Source organism: Podarcis gaigeae (genome assembly GCF_964106915.1).
Source record: "Podarcis gaigeae genome assembly, chromosome: 2".
NCBI lineage: Eukaryota > Metazoa > Chordata > Lepidosauria > Squamata > Lacertidae > Podarcis > Podarcis gaigeae.
Genome location: NC_139679.1, coordinates 116,832,057 through 116,853,178, shown reverse-complemented (window position 1 = coordinate 116,853,178; position 21,122 = coordinate 116,832,057). Strand labels below are relative to the sequence as shown.

The window sequence follows — 21,122 nt, the reverse complement described above, 5'->3', positions numbered from 1 at the left end:
GTCTTGCGAGTTTTTCGTCTTGCAAAGCACGGTTTCCCACAGGAATGCATTGAAAATCAATCAATGCGTTCCTATGGAAACCGCCTTCAGACCAGGTCCGGGGACAGTCTGTCCCTCGACCCCTTCTGAAGGCTGGGGGTGGGGGGGGACAAGGGCTTTTCTTCCCACCCCCAGCATTTTAAAAAACCCCGGGACGGCGGAGGACTGCTCTGCTGTCCGGGGCGATCTTAAATGCTGGTGGGCGGCAGAGAAGCCTTCGCTGCCGCCTGCCAGCATTTTAAAAAAACCTGCCTGCCTTCCCGGGAGAGCGGAGAAACGCGCGTTTCTCCGCTCTCCCGGGAAGACAGGCAGGCAGGGGGGAGCAAAGACTTTTGCCCCCCCCCCCCCGCCTTCAAAAGAGGTCCAGGACCTCTTCTGAAGGCCGGCGGGGGGCGAAAGTCTTTGCCCCCCCCGCCTTCAAAAGCCGTCCGGGATAGCGGGAAGCGCTTCCCTGCTATCCCGGACTGCTTTTAAAATGCTGGCGGTGGGGAGCAAAGCCTTTCGGCCCCCGCCGGCCTTCCTGGACCTCTTCTGAAGGCCGGAGGGGGGGAAAGGCTTTGCTCCCCACCGCCAGCATTTAAAAGAGGTCCCCGGAGATTTCCCTATGGGCTTTCTTCTTGCGAAGCAAGCCCATAGGGAAATTCGTCTTGCGAAGCGCCTCAAAAAACGGAAAACCCTTTCGTCTAGCGGGTTTTTCGTCTTGCGAGGCATTCGTCTTGCGGGGCACCACTGTAGATTTAAATCAATGCAGCCCAAATTGCGGGGCATAATCTAAGCCAGTCATAGTTCTTCCTGTCCCGCTTTTTACTCTCTCTGATGTCGGACTCAGGCAGGGAATTTGTTGATGAATTACCTCTGAGCATGTGCAGAATGCTAGGTCCAGAGCCTCCTCAGTAAATCAGCTGGTTTCCATGAGTCAAGGATAAGGAGCAAAGCTCATGGCTGGTTGCCAGGCAGTCTGTTGCTAAGCGCCCAGAAGTAGAAGGCCTAAGCCAGCTATCTGCAATGCCTTCCTTCCCCTTATTGGATCATTTCTAATATCTGTTTGCCTGTTGTAATTGCAAGGGCATGTAGTAAATCCATGTTTAAGTTTTTTAAAATGGTGAGGTGCAAAGTAACTGAATAAGCATTGCTGGGTGTAGGGGAACTTTATAACCTAATATTCTTTTCCAATGGGTTTTTATTCTGTTTGTGCACTGTTTGTGTAGCAATCCAGAGAACACTTGTTTGTAACTCTCTGTTAACTCTACTCTTAAAAGCTAAACCATTTTTTTTTTTTACAGATAGGTAGCCGTGTTGGTCTGCCATAGTCAAAACAAAAAATTCCTTCCAGTAGCACCTTAAAGACCAACTAAGTTAGTTCTAGGTATGAGCTTTCGTGTGCATGCACACTTCTTCAGATACTTTTTTGTTATTCTTTCTCAACTTGTTGAATCAACATGTCTGATACTACCACTCATCCTTTAAATAGTTCCTGCATGAATAAACTCCAGAAATTGTAAATGATTATTCCAATCTATTGAATCCAAGCTGCAGGGTCTGCTAACATAACCCCTAGACCATAATGCTCTTAGGAGGCATGGGCCTGCTTTTGGTTTTTGTTCAAAAAGCACAATGGTACTGTTATAAGAATTTTAAGGTCTTATATATATATAAAATAGATGTTCATAAATGTACCAAGCATACAAATATGTAAACCACATGTCTGAAACCCACAGAAAAGTCCTGAAAGCATTTTCTCTCTCCCAAAATGACCTCAAATATTTCTCTGCAAGGTCAAAGGAAATGGGAAATCTCCCCATGGTCTCTTTCACAAATCCTGTCCTAAGGGCACATTTAAGATATGAATAGGGTGTGAGCCTGTGACCTGGATTCAGGAATTGAGTAACAAAAGAGTGGCCAGGATGCCCAGGTAATCCAATCAAGCAACCTAGCAGGCAAGAGAAAAAAACAAGGCACTCAGATTTCTATTGTAGTCTAGGAGAGGTGGTCCTGGGATACACCCCTTCTGTGATGTATGTATGATGTTTCTGGGGATGGTCTGGAGTTTGAGGGTGGGCAATTTAAAAAGTCTATATATTCCACAGGTGGTATTTAACACCAGCTAAGTTGGCAAAGTGGAAGGACAGATCGTGAAGCTGAGGCTCCAATACTTTGTCCACCTCATGAGAAGAGAAGACTCCCTGGAAAAGACCCTGATGTTGGGAAAGATGGAGGGCACCAGGAGAAGGGGACAACAGAGGATGAGATGGTTGGACAGTGTTCTCGAAGCTACAAACATGAGTCTGACCAAACTGCGGGAGGCACGAAGAGTCGGACACGACTAAACAACTAAACAACAACAAAACAACAAGTTGGCAAAGATATATAAATTGAAATCCAACATTTGTTGGAGATGTGGTAAAGAAATAGGAACAACAATACATATGTGGTGGAGGTGTGAGGAAATTAAGAAATTCTGGACAGTAATACATGAAGAATTAAAGAAGATGTTGAAAATATCAGTAATAAAAAACCCAGAGATATATCTCCTTGGACTGATAGGGGAAGAGATGGGGGGGGGGGAGTCAATCTTCTTATATGCAAGTACAGCAACTAGAGTAGTGATTACTGCTAAATGGAAATCTCAAACTCTACCCTCAAGGGAGGAATGGGTTTGTAAATTAAATGAATACTTAACTTTGGCAAAAATAACAGCTATTATAAGAAATCAATTGAATCAAAAATTAAAAAAGGAGTGGAAAAATATTGCTCAAAAAAAGATATGCTAATATGCCTCGATTAAAATGTAAAGTATCTGAGGTAAATTAGTAAGGAAGGATAATAAGAATACATAGAAGGATTGAGAAGATTGTAGAATGCGAAGATAAATGTAATCTCAGAAATGTAGAGGAAATTGAGTGGGGGGGGGCAGAGGGAAGTGGGGGGAGGGACAAAATACTGTGTTTGATTGATTATTTAAATGATAAATATATGTGGGGATGAGGAGGATGTGGGGATGGCTTTGGTATATTTGCATTGTGATGTAATATAGAAAAAAACAATAAAAAATGGGGGAGGGGAAATAAAAAAATAAAAAGTCTATATAAGGGCAAGCACACCTTTGTTCTGGGTCTCTCCCCCCCTCCTGCATGTGGGGGGAGCACCCTGTTGCAACAGCTTTAATAAAGATCAGGCTTACTGGCTGCTTTGCTTCTCAATATTCTCTGGTTGGTCTCTGTTATTTTCTCCTACCAATACAGAACCTCTTGGGTACCCCATAAGGGAAAAGGAGCAGTTTTCCCCCATAAAAGTACACAATAGCCAAAAGGGAAAAGATAATTGGCAAGAACCACATTCCCTCTCACTATTGATCAAGGAGTTGAAGAATTATTTCCTTGGGATGGAAGTATTTTCTGTTTTGTAAATAGGAGTGGAATGTGTTCGCTCTGTATAGGATTGGGAACAAGATTAATTAAAAAAAAATATTTGAGCATTAACTCTGGTCAGTATCCAAGATGAATTGTCTGGTGTCTACGTAAGTTCTCCTTAACCCCAAAGCTTCTGCCACACTCCGGGCATTCATACGGTTTCTCCCCGGTATGAATTCTCTGGTGCCGAATCAACTTATCTTTCCGATAGAACTTTTTCCCACACTTGGGGCATTCATGCACTTTCTCGCCCGTATGGATCTTCTGGTGTCTCAAAAGGTTTGTTCTCTGATTAAAGCTTTTCCCACACTCGAGGCATTCAAAGGGACTCTCCCTGGTGTGGATTTTCTGATGTCTGAGAAATGTAGATCTTGTAGGGAAGCTTTCCCCACATTCAGAGCAGTCGTACAATTTCTTCCCAGCTTGGATTCCCTGGTGTGCCAGAAGGCATGTTTTTTGCTGGATGCTCTCCCCTGATGTGGGAGAGTGATAGTGTTTCTCTCCAGCATGTTTCATGACGCGTCCTAATCGGTAGTTGCGCTTTTGGCCGTACTTGGAGACTGAGAGCTTCTTGGGCCTCAAGTGTACCAAGGAGATTTCATTAGCAGCAGCTGTAAAACCTTCTGGGTACTTGCTGACTTCATCCTCCTGCTCTGCTGGCTTCCTCCCCTGGTCCCTGTTGGACTCACATCTTTCCTCATCAATAGTTGCTGTCACCGGCATGTTCCATCGAGAAATTTCTGTTAATGTGTTATGCACCTCGTTCTTCTGAGAGTTCTCCACCTTGATCACACTCCTCTTCTTGACACCTGAAGGGACAGAGAGAGGAATTTTTCCATGATCTGGTCACCTCCTATTTACAGTCCTGCAACTACCTTCTTGTTGGCTTGCCCCAACCCATCCCTCCTTTTCCAGTTGATTCAGGATATCTCTGCTACATTCATCTCTCGCCTGTCTAATTATATTTCCACCATAATCCTTAAGAAGACCCCTGAAGTTGGATCAGGCCCAAGGAAGCTACTGAGAGTGGCTGCGGAGAACACACAACACCAGTCCTGAAAGACCTACATTGACTCTCAGTACATTTTCGAGCACAATTCAAAGTGTTGGCGCTGACCTTTAAAGCCCTAAATGGCCTCGGCCCAGTATACCTGAAGGAGCATCTCCACCCACATCGTTCAGCCAATACGCTGAGGTACAGCGCTGAGGGCCTTCTGGCGGTTCCCTCATTGCGAGAAGTGAGGTTACAGGGAACCAGGCAGAGGGCTTTCTCGATAGTGGCGCCTGTTGGGATTCGCAGGATACTGAATAAGTCTGCAGGCTTCAACAGAATGATGCAATACTCTGTGAAGTGCTGGGTCAGAGTGACTCAGCAGGAGTGTGATTAATGTGATTGGCTATCACCTGTTTTAAAAAGGAAAGCCTGTTTAATAGTGGGCGTGGTTGCTGTGGTGGTTGTGCTGTAGTGTGGTGGTGCTGTGGTGGAGAGTATTCGTTTGTAAGTACTCTGTATGGACTGTTTCTTTTGTAAATGCCTGTATATAGCTCACATTAAAAAAAAGGACTGCACTGGAAAAACCTGGAACTCTTAGTGTTTCGCTGAAAGCGCCGCGTGGAATACGCGACAGGGTTATGGGCCCAGCACGCTTCCGCTGCGCAAGAGTACAGGTGGCAGTTATCTAGCCGTGGGTGCTGGAGGTGAGCTGCAGGGATGGAGCAGTCCAGAAGTGGCGTGTTACTGGAGAAGCTGACAGCCACGAACTACAGCATCTGGTCGGTCCACATGCAACACTTCCTCAAGCGTGAGGGCCTGTGGAAGGTGGTGGAAACTCCACCGCAGCCGGCTGAGGAGGATGAAAAGGATGAGAAAGCTTTGGCTACGATCATCCTTGGAGTGGACGACAGCCAGCTAGTCTATGTAGCTGATAAGGTGACGGCAAGTGAGGCGTGGAATGCACTCAAGGCTGTCCATGTGCGAGAGACAGCTGGCTCACTGATAACACTGACCAGGAGACTGTACCGGTGTCGGAAGAAACTGGGGGACTCCCTGGTAAACCACCTAAAATTCCTAACAGGCTGTTTCCAGGAGCTAGCCTTAAGAGGGAGGCCTGTGGGGGAAGAGGACAAAGTCTTTATAGTCCTGAGTTCCCTTGATGACAGCTATGATATGCTGGTCAATTCCCTCGAGTCTGTAGAGACTGATAAGCTGACTTTGGAATACGTAACTGGACGGTTGTATGCAGAGGAGGACAGGCGTGCAGAGCGAAAGATGACCTCAGCCCAGCTGTTGGAGCATCCCAGAGGGAACAACAGCCGGGAGGACCAGAGGTGTCGGGAGCTGGAGAAACAGCCAGGAGGAGCTGCTGCAGGCCAGCCGGTGGTCAACAAAGTAAAAAGGTGTTTTTGCTGCAAGTCCAGTGGACATCTGCTGCAGGACTGCCCGAGAAAACAACAAAAACAGCAGAAGCACAGGAGGCAGCAGAAAGAGTCTACAGCTTGGGTGTCTGCAGATGGTCAAGAAAAGGAAGAGCTGTGGGTTCTGGACAGTGGAGCTTCTCAAACCTTTTGTAAAAGAAAAGGACTGCTAACTGATGCTAGGGCTTCAAACAAAAAACATGTAAGTCTTGCTACGGGCCAGAAAGCTAATGTGGTTTGTGAGGGGGAGGTTGTGTTCCCACAGCTGGGACACACATTCAGGAATGTGTTGTGTGTGCCTAGTTTGCAAAACAATCTCCTGAGCATTCCTGACTTGTCAAAAGCAGGCTTTGAAGTAAACTTTGTGGGAGATCAGTGCCAGATAAAGCAAAATGGGGCAGTGTTGGCAAATGCTAACCTTAGAGCTAATATGTATGTACTGCAGTGTGAGTCTAAGGTTGCAAATGTGCAAAATGTCCCAACCCATGATATGTGTATTCATCTCCTGCACAGGCGTCTGGCTCATGCAAGCTATAAGGTGCTGAACAAAACATTGGAGTTGTGTGGGGGGATGAAAAACATTAAAAGTTGTGATAATTACTTAGACTGCAATATCTGCAAGGAGGTTAAAAGCAGGGCTTGCCCAGTAGCAAGAGCAAGCCAGAGAGAAACCAAAAAACCACTGGAGTTGATTCATGCTGATGTAACTGGTCCTTTTCCACCAAGTGTCTCCCATAACAAGTACTGTTTGATCCTAGTGGATGACTATTCTAAATTTGGCTGGGTCTATCCATTAAAGCAAAAGTCTGACGTTGCCCAAACTTTGAAGTTCTGGGTAAGAAGGGTAGAAAGGCAACTTGGCGAAAAGGTGTGCTCTATTCAGACAGACAGGGGAGGAGAGTTTATGGCAAGCTCCCTAAGAAACTGGTTGCGTTCCCAGGGGATTAAACATAGACTTACCAATGTGGCAACGCCTCAGGAGAACGGAGTAGCAGAGTGTAGGGGAGGTGTCTTGCAGACACAAATGAAAGCATTGTTAGCAGATGCAAATCTTCCAATTAAATACTGGGCTGAGAGTATTAAGACCGCAAATTATATTGGGAATCGCTTGTGGTCAAGGGTACTAGATGACATACCCTATAAGATTCTCTATAACAAAAGTCCCAGTTTGCAACATTTGAGAATCTTTGGAACAAAGGCGTGGGTTGACATACCTGTAAAGAACCGAAGAAAGGTGGGAAAAGGGCACAGCAGTTGCTATTTCTTGGATATGAAAGTGGTACGAAAGCCTACAGGTTTGAAGATGATAAAAATCTTTTGAGTTATAGTCGATCAGCCAGCGTTAATGAGCAAAGAAATTGGCCCAAGATACATGCAAACCTGCTGCCAGAAAAAGTTTTACTGCCAAGCGTACCTGATAAGGCAGTTGAAACAAAGCTAAGAATTGGCAGCTCTCCCAGAGAAATTGTTTTTTTTTTAATAAATTTTTTATTAGGGGTTTTTACAGAATAAAGTACAAAGATAAACAACCTTTCTTTTATCTCAACAGAGTTTCATAACTTCTTTGGACTTCCTCACATCTCCCGCTGCCATTTTCATCATCATAGATTTTTTCCATGCAATTTATCATCTAATTTGCAAATTTTATAACCACTTATTTAAATATAATCCTCTGTAAATTAATTTCTCTTAATCTCACTTTACATCCCATTCCGATCCGATTTTGTGGTGGCCAATTATTTATGATCAAGCATCCTACTTAACTTTCCACCAAATCACAATATTTTTGTAAATAAGTCTTAAATTTCCTCCAATCTTCTTCAACCCTCTCTTCTCCCAGGTCTCGAATTCTGCCAGTCATCTCAGCCAGTTGCATATAGTCCATCAGCTGCATCTGCCATTCTTCCAGAGTGGGTAGATCTTGAGTTTTCCACTTCTTGGCGATAAGTATCCTTGCTGCTGCTGTTGCGTACAAAAAGAATGTTCGGTCCTTCTTTGGCACCATCTGGCCGACAATGCCCAGGAGGAAGGCCTCTGGTTTCTTAGGGAAGGTATACTTAAATACCTTTTTCAGCTCATTATATATCATTTCCCAGAAGACCTTCACCCTGGGACAAGTCCACCAGAGGTGAAAGAATGTTCCTTCATTTTCCTTACATTTCCAACATTTATTGTCTGGCACATGGCATATTTTGGCTAGTTTAACTGGGGTCATGTACCACCTATATATCATTTTCATTACATTTTCCTTCAGAGCATTACATGCCGTGAAGTTCATCCCCGTGGTCCACAACCTTTCCCAATCCTCAAACATAATATTATGCCCAATATCCTGTGCCCACTTTATCATGGCCGACTTAACCATTTCATCTTGTGTATTCCATTTCAACAGCAAGTTATACATTCTTGAGAGTACTTTAGTCTTAGGTTCTAACAATTCTGTTTCCAACTTCGATTTCTCCACCTGGAATCCTAACTTTTTATCCTTTTTAAAAATTTCTTGAATCTGAGCGTAATGTAACCAGTCTCGCACTTTGTCTTTCATTTTTTCCAAACTCTGCAATTTCCAATTATTGCCCTCTTTCTCTATTATTTCCCAATATTTCGGCCATTTGGCCTCCATATTGGGTCTTTTTCGGGCCTTAGCCTCCAGAGGTGATAGCCATCTTGGAGTTTTATTTTCCAATAGGTCTTTGTATTTTGTCCAGACATTAAACACTGCTTTCCTGACAATATGGTTCTTAAAGGCCTTATTGATCTTAACTTTGTCATACCATAAGTATGCATGCCAACCAAATGCATTGTTAAAACCTTCTAAATCTAACACATCAGTGTCCTCTAGAAGTAGCCAGTCTTTTAGCCAGCAGAAAGCTGCGGCTTCGTAGTACAACCTTAAGTCTGGCAGGGCAAAGCCCCCTCTTTCTTTCGCATCAGTTAATATCTTAAACTTAATTCTGGGCTTTTTGCCCTGCCAGACAAATTTAGAAATATCTCTCTGCCACTTCCTGAAGCACTCCGTCTTATCCACAATTTGCAATGTTTGAAACAAAAACAACATCTTAGGCAATACATTCATCTTAATAGCAGCAATTCGGCCTAACAAAGAAAGCTTCAATTTTGACCAACTGTCCAAGTCTCTCTTAATTTCAGACCAACATTTTTCATAATTGTCCTTAAATAGACTCAGATTTTTTGCTGTTATGTTTACCCCTAGGTACTTTACTTTTTTAACCACAGTTAGTTCTGTTTCTCTCTGAAACCGTTCTGACTCTGCATCTGTCAAGTTTTTTCCCAACACCTTAGTTTTCTGTTTGTTTAGTTTAAAACCCGCTACCCGACCAAAGTCCTGAATCAATTGTAACACTCTTTTTGTGCTAGATTCTGGCTCTTGCAATGTCAAAACAAGGTCATCTGCAAAAGCTTTAAGTTTATATTGTTTCGCTCCGATCTGAATCCCTTGCACCAACCGGTCCCCTCTAATCAAGTTCAAGAGCACCTCCAGGACAGAAATAAACAGCAAGGGGGAAATCGGGCAGCCTTGTCGTGTCCCTTTTTCAATCTTAAACTCTTCTGTAACCACATTGTTGACTATCAGTTTTGCCTTTTGTTCTGAGTAAATCGCGTCAATCCCATTTTCAAAACCCCGCCCCACTCCCATTTCTTTTAAATTCCCCTTCATAAATTTCCAAGAAATGTTATCGAAGGCCTTCTCCGCGTCTATAAAAATTAGAACTGCTTTAGTGTTAATATTTGTTTGCAAAAGTTCCAAAATGTCAATAATGTTCCTTGTATTAGCAAACAAATGTCTTCCTGGGAGAAAGCCTGCCTGGTCTTTGTGAATTGTCTCATTTAAAACTCTTTTGAGTCTTCCTGCCAAAACGTCAGCAAATATTTTGTAATCCACATTTAAAAGGGAAATGGGACGGTAGTTCTTAAGTTGTGTCTTTTCAGTTTCTAATTTTGGTATCAATGTGATGAAAGCTTCCTTCCACGATTCAGGCGCCTTCTTTCCCTCCATAATTTCATTGCTGACCTCCATCAGTGGTTGAATCAAATAGTCACTTAATATCTTATAGTACTTGGAGGTCAAGCCATCTGGCCCTGGAGACTTGCCCAACTTCATATTCTGAATGGCCTGTTCTATCTCTAATCGTGTTATTTTACTATTCAGGAGTGATCTATTTTCTTGTGATAGTTTTTTAAGTCCATTTTTCTCCAAAAATTTTGCAATCTCTTCCTCCTTTTGTGGCCCTTGAGTGTATAATTTCTTAAAATATTTCTGGAAACATTTTCTAATTTCCACCGGGTTCTGAATATTCCTTCCTTCTATTTCCAAATTTGTTACTATGTTCAGCTTTTGTCTCTTCTTCAACTGCCAAGCCAGCAGTTTCCCACATTTATTAGCCGATTCAAATGTTTTTTGTTTCATTGATTTAATCTTCCATTCTATTTCCTGATTTATCAGTTTGGAATATTGTGCCTGATGAAGTTTAATTTCTCTCAAGATCGGCTGTGACTTCGGGTTTACTCTTAGTTTCTTCTCTAACTCTTTAATTTTCCCCAAAATCTTATCCTTTTTCTCATTTTGTAGTCTTTTCTTTATGGCGTTCTGTTGTATCAAGAACCCTCTCATCACAGCTTTGCTTGCGTCCCAGATTGTTCTTTTTTCCACAGCAGTGTTCAAATTTATCTCAAAATAGTCCTTTATTGTTTTTTTGGCCTTCTTGATAATCTCCTGATCTCTAAACAAGTTGTCATTCATCTTCCATCTAAAGGAGCCGGTTGGTAATAATGTCATGTCCATTTTCAACGCGTTATGATCGGAGCAGGTCTTTGGGCAGATTTCCACTTTCTTCACCTTAGGAGCCAGACCTCTAGAAATCCATATTTGGTCAATTCTTGTCCAAGTCAGTTGGGCTTCAGAGAAAAATGTTCCTTCTTTCCCCAAGGGATTCTTTGTCCTCCATATGTCAATCCAGTCCATGTTGTCTGTCATTTCAAAAAAGGTCTTTGGTAGTCTGCCATCTTTAGTAACCTTTTGGCTTTGTGACCTATCCATGTTCGTTGAAACGATCCCATTCATATCTCCCATCATGATGATGTTATCATAGTCCAGATAATCCAGCATAATCTCATGCAACTTCTTGTAGAATTCTGATTTCCCTTCATTTGGAGCGTAAATTCCTAATATCAAAATTTTCTCTCCTTGGTGCTGTATTTCAATTGCCAAAATTCTTCCATGTTCATCTTTAAATAGAAATTTTAGTGAGAGGCTCTCCTTTGCATATATCACCACTCCTCTCTTCTTAACTGAGTCCGAAGATATAAATTCTTGGCCTAACCTTTTATTTACCAATATTTTTCTGTGGAGCCTAGTCACATGTGTTTCTTGTAAACAAGTAATGTCTAGTTGCTCCTTTTTTAATATGTGAAAGATTTTCTTCCTTTTTTCCGGGCTGTTACAGCCATTTATATTCCAACTTAAAAGTTGCAGAGACATCCTGGATGGATCTGTTTAGTTTCCTTGGGATGGTATTTTGTTCTGTGAGTCTTCAGGGTTCTGAGGTACAGGCACCTGTGGTGGTTCAGGCCCTGAGGGTAGTTCAAGTCCTTTATGAAGGTCCTCCCCGTAGGCAGTCAAAAACTTATCCCTATCTTCCAAAGTTCTAATTTTAATCTTCTTCCCTCTAAAGGTAAAAGATAATCCTTGGGGAAAGTCCCACCTAAAGATGATTGAGTTGCTTCTCAGCAGTTTTACTAAGTCCAAATATTCAGATCTAAGATCCAACAGCTGTTTAGGAATGTCCTTAAAAATCTCAATTCTTTTGTCCGAAATGTTCAGGGAGCTTCCGTAGTGCAGGCCCAAAATCTTGTCCCTTTCCTCCTTTGATCTCAACGTAATCAAACAGTCTCTGGGCTTTTCTCTCTTTGTGAGTCTTCCAAGTCTGAAGGCTGACACAATTTTAAAGTCTTCCTCCTCTAGACCCCAGAACTTGGAGAATTCTTTGGTCAGAAACTCAGCTAGATTACCTTCTTCCACTTCTGGTATCGATCTTATCCTTAAATTAATCTCCCTGTTCCGAAGTTCCAACATGGAGAGGTAGGTCTGGTGTTCCCCAACCTGCTTACTGAGCGGCCTTACTTCTTTTTCCAACTCTCCCACTCTTTGGCTGGTCTCTTCGGCCAGTTTCTGATTTTCACCTGCAGCCTCCTTCAGTTGTCCGATTGCTTGTGCATTCTGTGCAACTTGCCCAGATAGTTTGTTTAAAGTTTCTGTATTAAGGTCAATTTTCGCAGTTTGTTGGTCAACTTTCCTGTCCAAAGACTCCAATTTCTCAAGAATTCTCTCTAATACAGAACCAGATCCTCCTGAGGCCATCTCTTCTAGTTGTAAATCCTCAGTTTCTTCCTCCCCTGCCTGTGACAGGGAGGTAGCTTTTTCCTCCGAGGGCAAAGTGGGCACAGATGATCTGCGTGCTTGTGAGGCTGCAGTTACGGTTGTCAGAGTTGTTTGTCTGGTTCTTAATCCCTTTCTTTTTGCGCCACTCATTCCAAAGTTATCTAGCAGTCAAGGTCAAGCTGAGTTGTTCCCATGGGAAAGCTACGGCCCAGGTGGTAGCAATCAAACAGAGGGCCGGGAAATAGAAAGTAAAACAATGTTTTGTTATAAATCCTCAATCCTCTAGGGGGAGCATAAAATGTCCTAGGAAGAAGAGTCCATTCCACATACGAAATCTGAACCAATACTTAGGGATCTTCACAAAAGTAGTTTTAGCAGAGTTGGTTTTAGGTTTGCCACAATATTTCAAGTTGTGCTTACTGGAGTTCCATAATGCAAGAACGTAACCATTCTGAACTCCCTCAGACTGTCTCAAAGTTTAAATAGAATGTATCCAAATTTGCAGTCTGACAGTTCTACTGCTCAGGCAGTTCTGACACCTGGGCTTCTTAAATAGAATTGTAATCCACAAAGAAGAGAGTATATAAGTCCTAATAAAAGTCCAAAAATCAATTGCTTACAGTCTTTAAAGGGATTAAAAGTAATTTCTGCGGGTGCTCAATCTGAGCTGTCAAAAGTTCTCTCTATGCCTCCACTCCTCCTGCTCTTTGCTTTAAAAGTCAATGGCTGCGGAAGACGGACTTCCTTTTCCTCGTCTCTCCGCTTTCAGCTTATTTTCAATATTTTTAGTCCCGAAATTTAGTAAAGTCCTCAATTACTCACGGGTTGTTGCGTTTTAAAATCTTGTGTTGAAGGAAGAAAGGTCGGCGCTCACCGGCAACGGCAGCGCGGCTTCGCTCCGCTGAATGCGCATAGACCCACAGCGCCGCTACCCCCTCTGCGATCCGGAGCCCCTTACGGGGTTCCCTCAGCGTTTCGGGGGTAGCTCCTGGCGCCCGCCGGGTCCCGAGACCGCAGGCTTCCGCTGCCTGCGGTTTTCCAGAATGGGTCTCCGCTTCGCCGTAGCGGACGACCCTTTTCCAGCGTAGCTTCCCTCTCCCGGTTAGGAAAGGGCAGCCATTACCGTTCGCGCCGCCTCCGGAAGTCTCTCCCAGAGAAATTGAAAGGGAGGAGGTAAAGGTTGAGCATTTTTCTCCAGCTGCTAGCATGGAGCAAGGGGAAAGAGAGTGCAACAGGGACAGGAGGAGGTAAATTTCCAGAATCAATCCACCCCAAAAGCAGTCCTGATGGTAGCCCAGGGGGTGAGGTTAATCAACCAAGGAGGTCTGCAAGAAGTAATAAAGGTCAACCTCCAGACCGTTATGGGTTCCCAGCCACCATAAACCAGGTTTGTGTAACTGAGCCAGAAAACTTTGAAGAAGTGCAAGAGTTACCTACTCTAGAGAAAGAGGCGTGGTTAAAGGCAATGCAGGCAGAGTATAACTCTCTGCTAAACAACAATGTGTTTGTACCTATAGAATTGCCTGAAGGTAAAAAGCCCATAAGCTGTAAGTGGGTTTTTAAAGTGAAAAAGCTGGCTGATGATAGTTGTCAGAGGAAAGCCAGGTTGGTTGCAAGGGGCTTTACACAAAGGAAAATGATACATTATGATGAAGTGTTTGCCCCAACAGCAAAGGCTGAAACAGTAAAATCAGTTTTAGCAATGGCAAGTCTGAGAGGGTTAAAAGTTAATCATTTTGATGTTGCCTCAGCATATTTAAATGCTCCTATTGACACCGAGGTGTATTTACAGCAAATACCAGGTTATGAGCTGGAAAAAGACAGCATGGTGTTAAAACTGCAAAGGGCACTATACGGTTTACACCAAAGTGCACGTCTATGGCATGAATGCATAGACACAACTTTGAAAAAGATGGGATTCAAACAAAGCCTGGCTGATTCCTGTTTATATTCAGCAATGGTGCAAGGAAGTGTTTGTTATTTACTTTTGTATGTTGACAATATCTGTCTAATAACAACTGCACAAAAGCAAGTGTCTTGGTTTATAAACAGCCTAGGTAACAAATACAAACTGAAGTATTTGGGAGAGATTCAGAATTACTTAGGAGTAGAGGTTCAGAGAAATGAAGAGGGTGTCTACTCTCTGAGTCAGAAGGAAAAAATTGAAAAGTTGCTGATGACATATGGAATGGAGTGCCTGGCGTGCTCTGGTCCAGGGGGTCACGAAGAGTCGGACACGACTAAACAACAATAACAACACTCAAGGATTACTGAAAGGTATGTCAAAGTATATGTTAAGGATAGACAATAAGTTAAGGAGTTTAACAATAAAGAGTAGAGTGTTTTGAAAACTGAAATATGGTATCAATATTTTTATTGTAAATGCCAAATTAAACACATATTAACAATTTCTGTACAAAAATGTGATACTGTATTAACAATGTGTCACTTATGTGAATTGTGTATTAGTTCATGCTTATCAAAATAAGAAATAAAAAGTGTTGCCAACCCCCCCCCCCAAATGGCGACTAGACATTTTGTTTTTGCACCCATAACTCAGGTCCCAGGAGCCAGTTTGGCTCCTAGCTTTTATATCCCAGTTTCTAACACTGTTCACATGGTATGTATCAGTTAAACACTATCCAAGAGTGGTTTTTCACACACTAGGGGCTTTTGTGAGGTTTCACTCCAGAATTAATTCTCTATCATCTTCAGGTTTTTTTGGGGGGAGGGTGTGAGCTGTTGCTGGAGGTTCTCCCCCACATCACATGGTGTAAACTCGCCTTCTTTCATAGGTATTTATGATCACAGTTTCTGACATGTCATGGACTTTCCCGCCAGAAAACAAGTCTCTAAGAGTTGGAGCATATTTTGAGGGCATGTGGGGACAGAAGTCACATTGTTGGATACAATCCATAATGTCTGTGTAATATTTATTTAGCACAGAGCACAGGTGGGTTTGCCAACCAATTCCTAATATGACAAAGTTTGCTACTGGAACTTTTTCCAACCCAACACTGAGTTCTCAGAGTACAGCCTCGGTTATGTGGGTCCTCTGATGCTTAACGAGAGTGTGTCTTTGGCTAAAGCTTTTCTCACACTTGGCACATTTGAAAGGTTTCTCGCAGAGATGTTTCCTTTGGTGCTCTACCAAACTGTCACTCCGGGAAAAGCTCCTCCCACACTGGGGACACATGTGTGGCTTCTCTCCTGTGTGGATCCTCTGGTGCCTCATCAAATGGGCTCTCTGACTGAAGAACTGGCCACACTGAGGGCATTCAAATGGTCGCTCCCCAGTATGGATCCTTTCATGTCTGATCAATGTCCCTCTATTAGAGAAACATTTCCCACACTCGGGACATTCATAGCACCTCTTTCCTGCACGAACAAGTCTCTGTAAATTCTCTCTTGGGCGGAAAGCGAGCCCACCTTCAGAGCGTTCATTCAATTTCTCTCCAGTGTGCAGTCTCTGGTGTCTCGTCAGATTTTCTCTCTGCCTGAAGCACTTCCCACAATCAGGGCACTTGAAAGGTTTCTCTCCTGTCTGGATTTTCTGGTGTTGGGAACGGAAAGCTTTTTGGCGGGTGTTTCCCTCCCACTTCAGATAGTTAGAGCGGTCCTCTCCATAATAAGCCATAAGTCCTACGTTGTGGTGGTGGTACCTTCTTTGGTATTTGGAAACAAAGGAATTTTCTGCTCTGGAGTGTGGAAGGGAGGGTTCGTTATGTGCATCTTCTAAAAGCTCCCTGGAGCCATTTTCTCCCCTCACTGGTTCCTTCCCCTCGCATCTCTGCTCATGAATTGCTCCAGCTCCAGGAATGGTCCGTAGAGATAACTTCATTATCGTCCCTGTCTCTCCCTGCTGTGAGGGGTTCACCTTGATCAGACATCTCTTTTCATCACCTGAAGAGACAGAGAGAATTGTTTTTTGTTTTGTTTTTAAAATCTAGGTTCTTGTCACCTTTCCTAGACTTCATGCCAACCTTCCCTCCTGCGCTTTCTCTTTCTCTTTCCTTCTCCACAGTAGGGTGTTGTTGCTAAAACTCCTCTTTATTTCCTGTATCTATGATCATATCCCACAACAACCATACCTTTACATTTAGAAGTCAATGGGCTTTAGGTGACCAGGATTTCCAGCAATTGAGGTGAGGCTTCAAGGCCCAGCATAATTCCTCGCAGACCAAAATTTGAATAGATTTTACGATAATACTAAAAACAGCAGAACTAATCGTGCAAAAAAAGCAAGATTTCACAATGCTGTAGCACTGAACTTCAGGAGCGTCTTTCAGCACAGATGACAACAGTCCTTCTGTCGAGGGCCAATAGCAATGGGATTAATAACTGAATATTTTAATGTCGAATGCTGTGTTCCCAAATGATGTTAATGCCTCCGTTGCAACAGTTAAGGATTTCTTAACCAGGAACAATGGTTCTCAGAGGCTTGGTTTCTTTAACACTAATTTCTTTTATTTGAACTGACAAACCTTGTTAACAACAAAAAGAACCCGGCTTCTACAAAATGTAAAGGAAAGGAAGAAAAGAACAGGAAAGTGCACTTCTTTTTGCTTTTCATAATACTCAGTGGGAATTAAGGAAAAAACAAAAATACCTTTGTGTCACTCCCAAACCATGCCCCTTAAAGGAACACCACACTTTCTCAACATCTTCTATGGCCACATGACACACTTCTCTTTACTTCTCAGTGAAATAATGAAAACCAAACTTCTGCAGCAAGGTAGCAGGAAATTCCTCCGAATTGCAAATAATACGTGGCTCAGGCAATTGGCAAGGGACGCGGGTGGCGCTGTGGGTTAAACTACAGGGCCTAGGGCTTGCTGATCAGAAGGTCGGCGGTTCGAATCCCCGCGACGGGGTGAGCTCCCGTTGCTCGGTCCCTGCTCCAGCCAAACTAGCAGTTCGAAAGCACGGCAGCGCAAGTAGATAAATAGGTACCGCTCTGGCGGGAAGGTAAACGGCATTTCCGTGCGCTGCTCTGGTTCGCCAGAAGCGGCTTAGTCATGCTGGTCACATGACCCGGAAGCTGTACGCCGGCTCCCTCGGCCAATAAAGGGAGATGAGCGCCGCAACCCCAGAGTCGGCCATGACTGGACCTAATGGTCAGGGGTCCCTTTACCTTTCACAAGCAATTGGCAGCATTCTCACAATAAAGCATTTTGGGCACCACAGAGGAATGCAGGATGCTGCTTTGTGCTTGATCAGGCCCCTGTCCCATGTTCCTCAGTATTTAGGGTTGCCATATTTCAAAGAGTGAAAATCCAGACACAAAAGTTGTTGAGGTTGTTGTTGTTGTTGTTTGCAAAATCTCAAAAAAAGAAGTTTTTGAGCTATTTTTCAAGAAATTCGCCAAAATCTACACTTCATGGGTTGTGTAGCAGGAACCCCCACCCAATCATTCAGTTTGTACAACATTCACACACACTCACACTCCCACACTACATACCTTACGTTTCTGTTATAAATTCATAGAAAATCAACCATACGTCGGATTTGCACTGTTCCACTTTTATTTTACTCCATGAAGGAAGGACTACAAAATGGGGAAGGTTTGATACAGGCCAGCCATAATCCCTTGACCATCCCAGCACATACACAAAAGCCCTGCCCAGTTGCTATGCCAACCCTGATGGTCCTAGACAGAAGACCATCAAGATCACAAATAACTTGCATATGGGAGTGGATTCAACACGGACTGGAACAAAGGACAATAATCAGCTCTTCCCTCTGGAGGCAGGAAACTGCCATGTCCCCTCTGTCACCTGGAAGTGACTCATGGGGAGGGGGAAAGGAGGAACCAGCCAGGTGACAGGACACTCAGGTTACCACCACCACCCCTCCCTCAACCCCTCCTTTCTGTGATGTATGCATGATGTTTCTGGGGGTGGGCTTGACCTACAGAATGGGAATTCCAAAAGTTTTTATAAGGTCTTGCACACCATTTTTCTGGTTCTTTCCTCTCACCTGCAAGTGAGGGGAGCACCCTGTTGCAACAGTCAATAAAGGCCAAGCCTACAGGCTGCTGATTTGCTCCAATTTACTCTGGTTGGTGTCTTTACTTTTTGTCCAAGGGAACCCTCGGATTTTTCCGGTAGCAGTTGCCATACATCCAGATTTTTATAGACATTTCAGCAATATTATCTACACTGATTTGCAGCGTCTCTCCATGGTTTCAGGCAGCCTGGGGAATGAAAACCTGGGACCCGCTGTATGAAAAACAGGTGCTCTGGCTCTGAGCCACAGCCCTTCCCAAAGGCCTGAGCCCTCCTCCTTCATGCCTTTCTTTGTGTGAGGGGGATATTTTAGCATTGTTCCAAACCCGAGATAATAGTTCATTTCTCCCCAACAAGCCAGTTTTGGTAAACAAGGCGGAATGTTATAATAATCTTACAAATCCTGCTTTGCTAGGGAGAATGCACCAGCATGCAACTTGGGCACAGCATGGTTCTTTCAACCAAGGTTCTTTAGTTATCATTATGGGGTCCAACACCTGTATTTTAATTTGGGGGAAAGCAGCTTTGTAAAACAGGACGGCAGGTTGGTCCTCTTAGTTTTCCATGCAAATTCCAAAAGGAGTGGCTGTATCAGTCAGTCGCAGCAAAGTCATAAAAAAGGAAGACTAGGCAGAAGGTAAACTGGGACCTGCTGGTTTGACCATGGGCTTGCAATAGACCACATAACACCGGTCTTGAAAGACCTACATTGGCTCCCAGTACGTTTCCGAGCACAATTCAAAGTGTTGGTGCTGACCTTGAAAGCACTAAACGGCCTCAGTCCAGTATACCTGAAGGAGCGTCTCCACCCCCATCATTCTGCCCGGACGCTGAGGTCCAGCGCCGAGGGCCTTCTGGCGGTTCCCTCACTGCGAGAAGCCAAGCTACAGGGAACCAGGCAGAGGGCCTTCTCGGTAGTGGCGCCCGCCCTGTGGAACGCCCTTCCAGCAGATGTCAAAGCGATAAACAACTACCGAGAAGACATCTTCAGAAGACATCTTAAGGCAGCCCTGTTCAGGGAAGTTTTTAATGTGTGATATTTTACTGTATTTTCGGTTTCTATGGAAGCCGCCTAGAGTGGCTGGAGAGGCACAGCCAGATGGGCGGGGTATAAATAAATAATAAATAAATAATAATTATTATTGTTAATTATTATTATTATTATTATTATTATTATTATTATTATTTAACTCCCAGTTGTTTCAGAGCAACGGCCACACAATGGTCAACTGCTGGAATGTAATGGAAACTAGTCCGCTGACTTGCTCTTAAAATTAATTCACTAATGAAGCAGTGTGTGTGTTTGTGAGATCACTGGCTGGGGTTGATGGGATTTGGGGGAGCAACATCTCAAGAGTCACAGGTTCCTCCACTCCCCAGTGCAGAATATTATACACTCCGGGTGCCATAGGGGTTCAAATCTGGCCTCAAGTGGGAAAAACCCAGTTGAGATCCAACCAGGCAGTACCAGGGCTTTTTTTTCAGCCTTCTAGCAGGCAAAAAAAAAAAAAAAAAAAGGATGACAAAATGCTACAAAATGGTATTTATTGTGAACCGAACGCATTTTGGAAAAGGCTATTTCTCAAGGGCACTGAAATATAGAAAGCAGCTGAGACCAGTTGAGACTCTGCCAATGACCACCCACAAGACCAGCTTTCCCAGTGGACAGCTTTCAACATGCTGAGCCAAGCCATGGCTTGACTCGGCAAGGCAAAAGAGCAAAAGGACCTCCCTGGGAACCAGCACAGTCATTCATTCGTGCAAACCACAGCTTGGCTTAGCATGACGTGTGACCCCAGGTCTATATAATATTTATTCAGCACAGAGTACACGCGGGTTTTCCTAACAGTTCTTAACATGGCATTTCCTATTTCTGTGCTGCTTGTTTTTCTACAGGTCACCAAGTCCTCAACCATTTCTTATCAGTTTTTCTGGTGGCCTTTGTGTGTGGGGGAAAAGCTGTCCTTCTGCTTAGGGCATCCAGAAGGTTTCTCATGGAAAAGGTTTCCTCTGATACTGATCAAAACCAGCAAGGGAAACTTCTCCTGCACTCAGGGCAATTGGTGGAGTCTCCCTCCTGCACAGGCTGCCTGACGGTTTCATCAAATGGCAGCTCCCCAGTCTTTGAGCACTTTATACGAAGTGCTTTCTCATATGTATCGTCTGATGCCTGAACAGATGCCCACTCTGCCTGAAGCATTTCCTGCAATCGGGACATTTGTACGGTTTCTCTCCAGTATGTATCCTCTGATGCCTCCTCAAATTTCCTCTGCGAGTGAAGCTTTTCCCGCACTCGGGACATTCATACCATTTCTCTCCTGTCTGGATTCTCCGATATTTATCAAGACGGGACTTTTGCAGGAAGTTTCCCCTCCCCGTAGTACTCTCACAAGAGTCTTCCCTGGTAGGTTTCAAGAGACGTCCTGATCTGCAGAGGTGCTTTTTAGCATACTTGGATGACAAGGGTGTTCCTCCCCTTATTTTCACTGCAGAGGTTTGGTTAACAGCAGCTCTAACACCTTCCACAGGTTCACAGCGTTCGTTTTGGTCCTTCACAAATTTCGACTTGCATCTTTGCCCACAAACTACAGCTCTCAGAGTGAGGGTCTTCTGGGATACTTCTGCAGGTGTCCTACGTGTTCTATCTAAGACCATTTCTGTCGGTTGAGAATACTCTCTCTTGATGTTTCTTCCCTTCCTGTCTCCTGGAGAGAAAAGAGAGAAGAATTCTGTCCCTGTTCTATTTCCCCTCAACAACAACAAAAAAGGCACCTCAAGCCATACAACAAGGCCAATCGATGCCAAAGAAACCTGCCCACAGTCCTCATCACAACACAAACAACCAGGCAA

At 43.8% G+C, this 21,122-nt stretch overlaps 1 protein-coding gene across 3 annotated transcripts in view; it reads right to left on the bottom strand.

Moving 5' to 3' along the window:
* Nucleotides 1-3,324: 3,324 nt before the first annotated feature.
* The window catches only part of LOC310837428 (uncharacterized protein), a 31,031-nt gene continuing 13,233 nt past the window's right edge, over nucleotides 3,325-21,122 (bottom strand). Inside the window, exon 7 of one of the 3 annotated variants that reach the window (XM_083724012.1) lies at nucleotides 3,325-4,258. In XM_083724012.1, coding sequence (XP_083580138.1) covers nucleotides 3,525-4,258 — 734 coding nt within the window. In that variant the 3' untranslated portion in view covers nucleotides 3,325-3,524. Of the gene's footprint in view, nucleotides 4,259-14,621; nucleotides 16,168-19,806; nucleotides 20,978-21,122 lie in introns of those variants that run through there. The other 2 variants (XM_083724011.1, XM_083724013.1) reach the window with 2 other exon arrangements.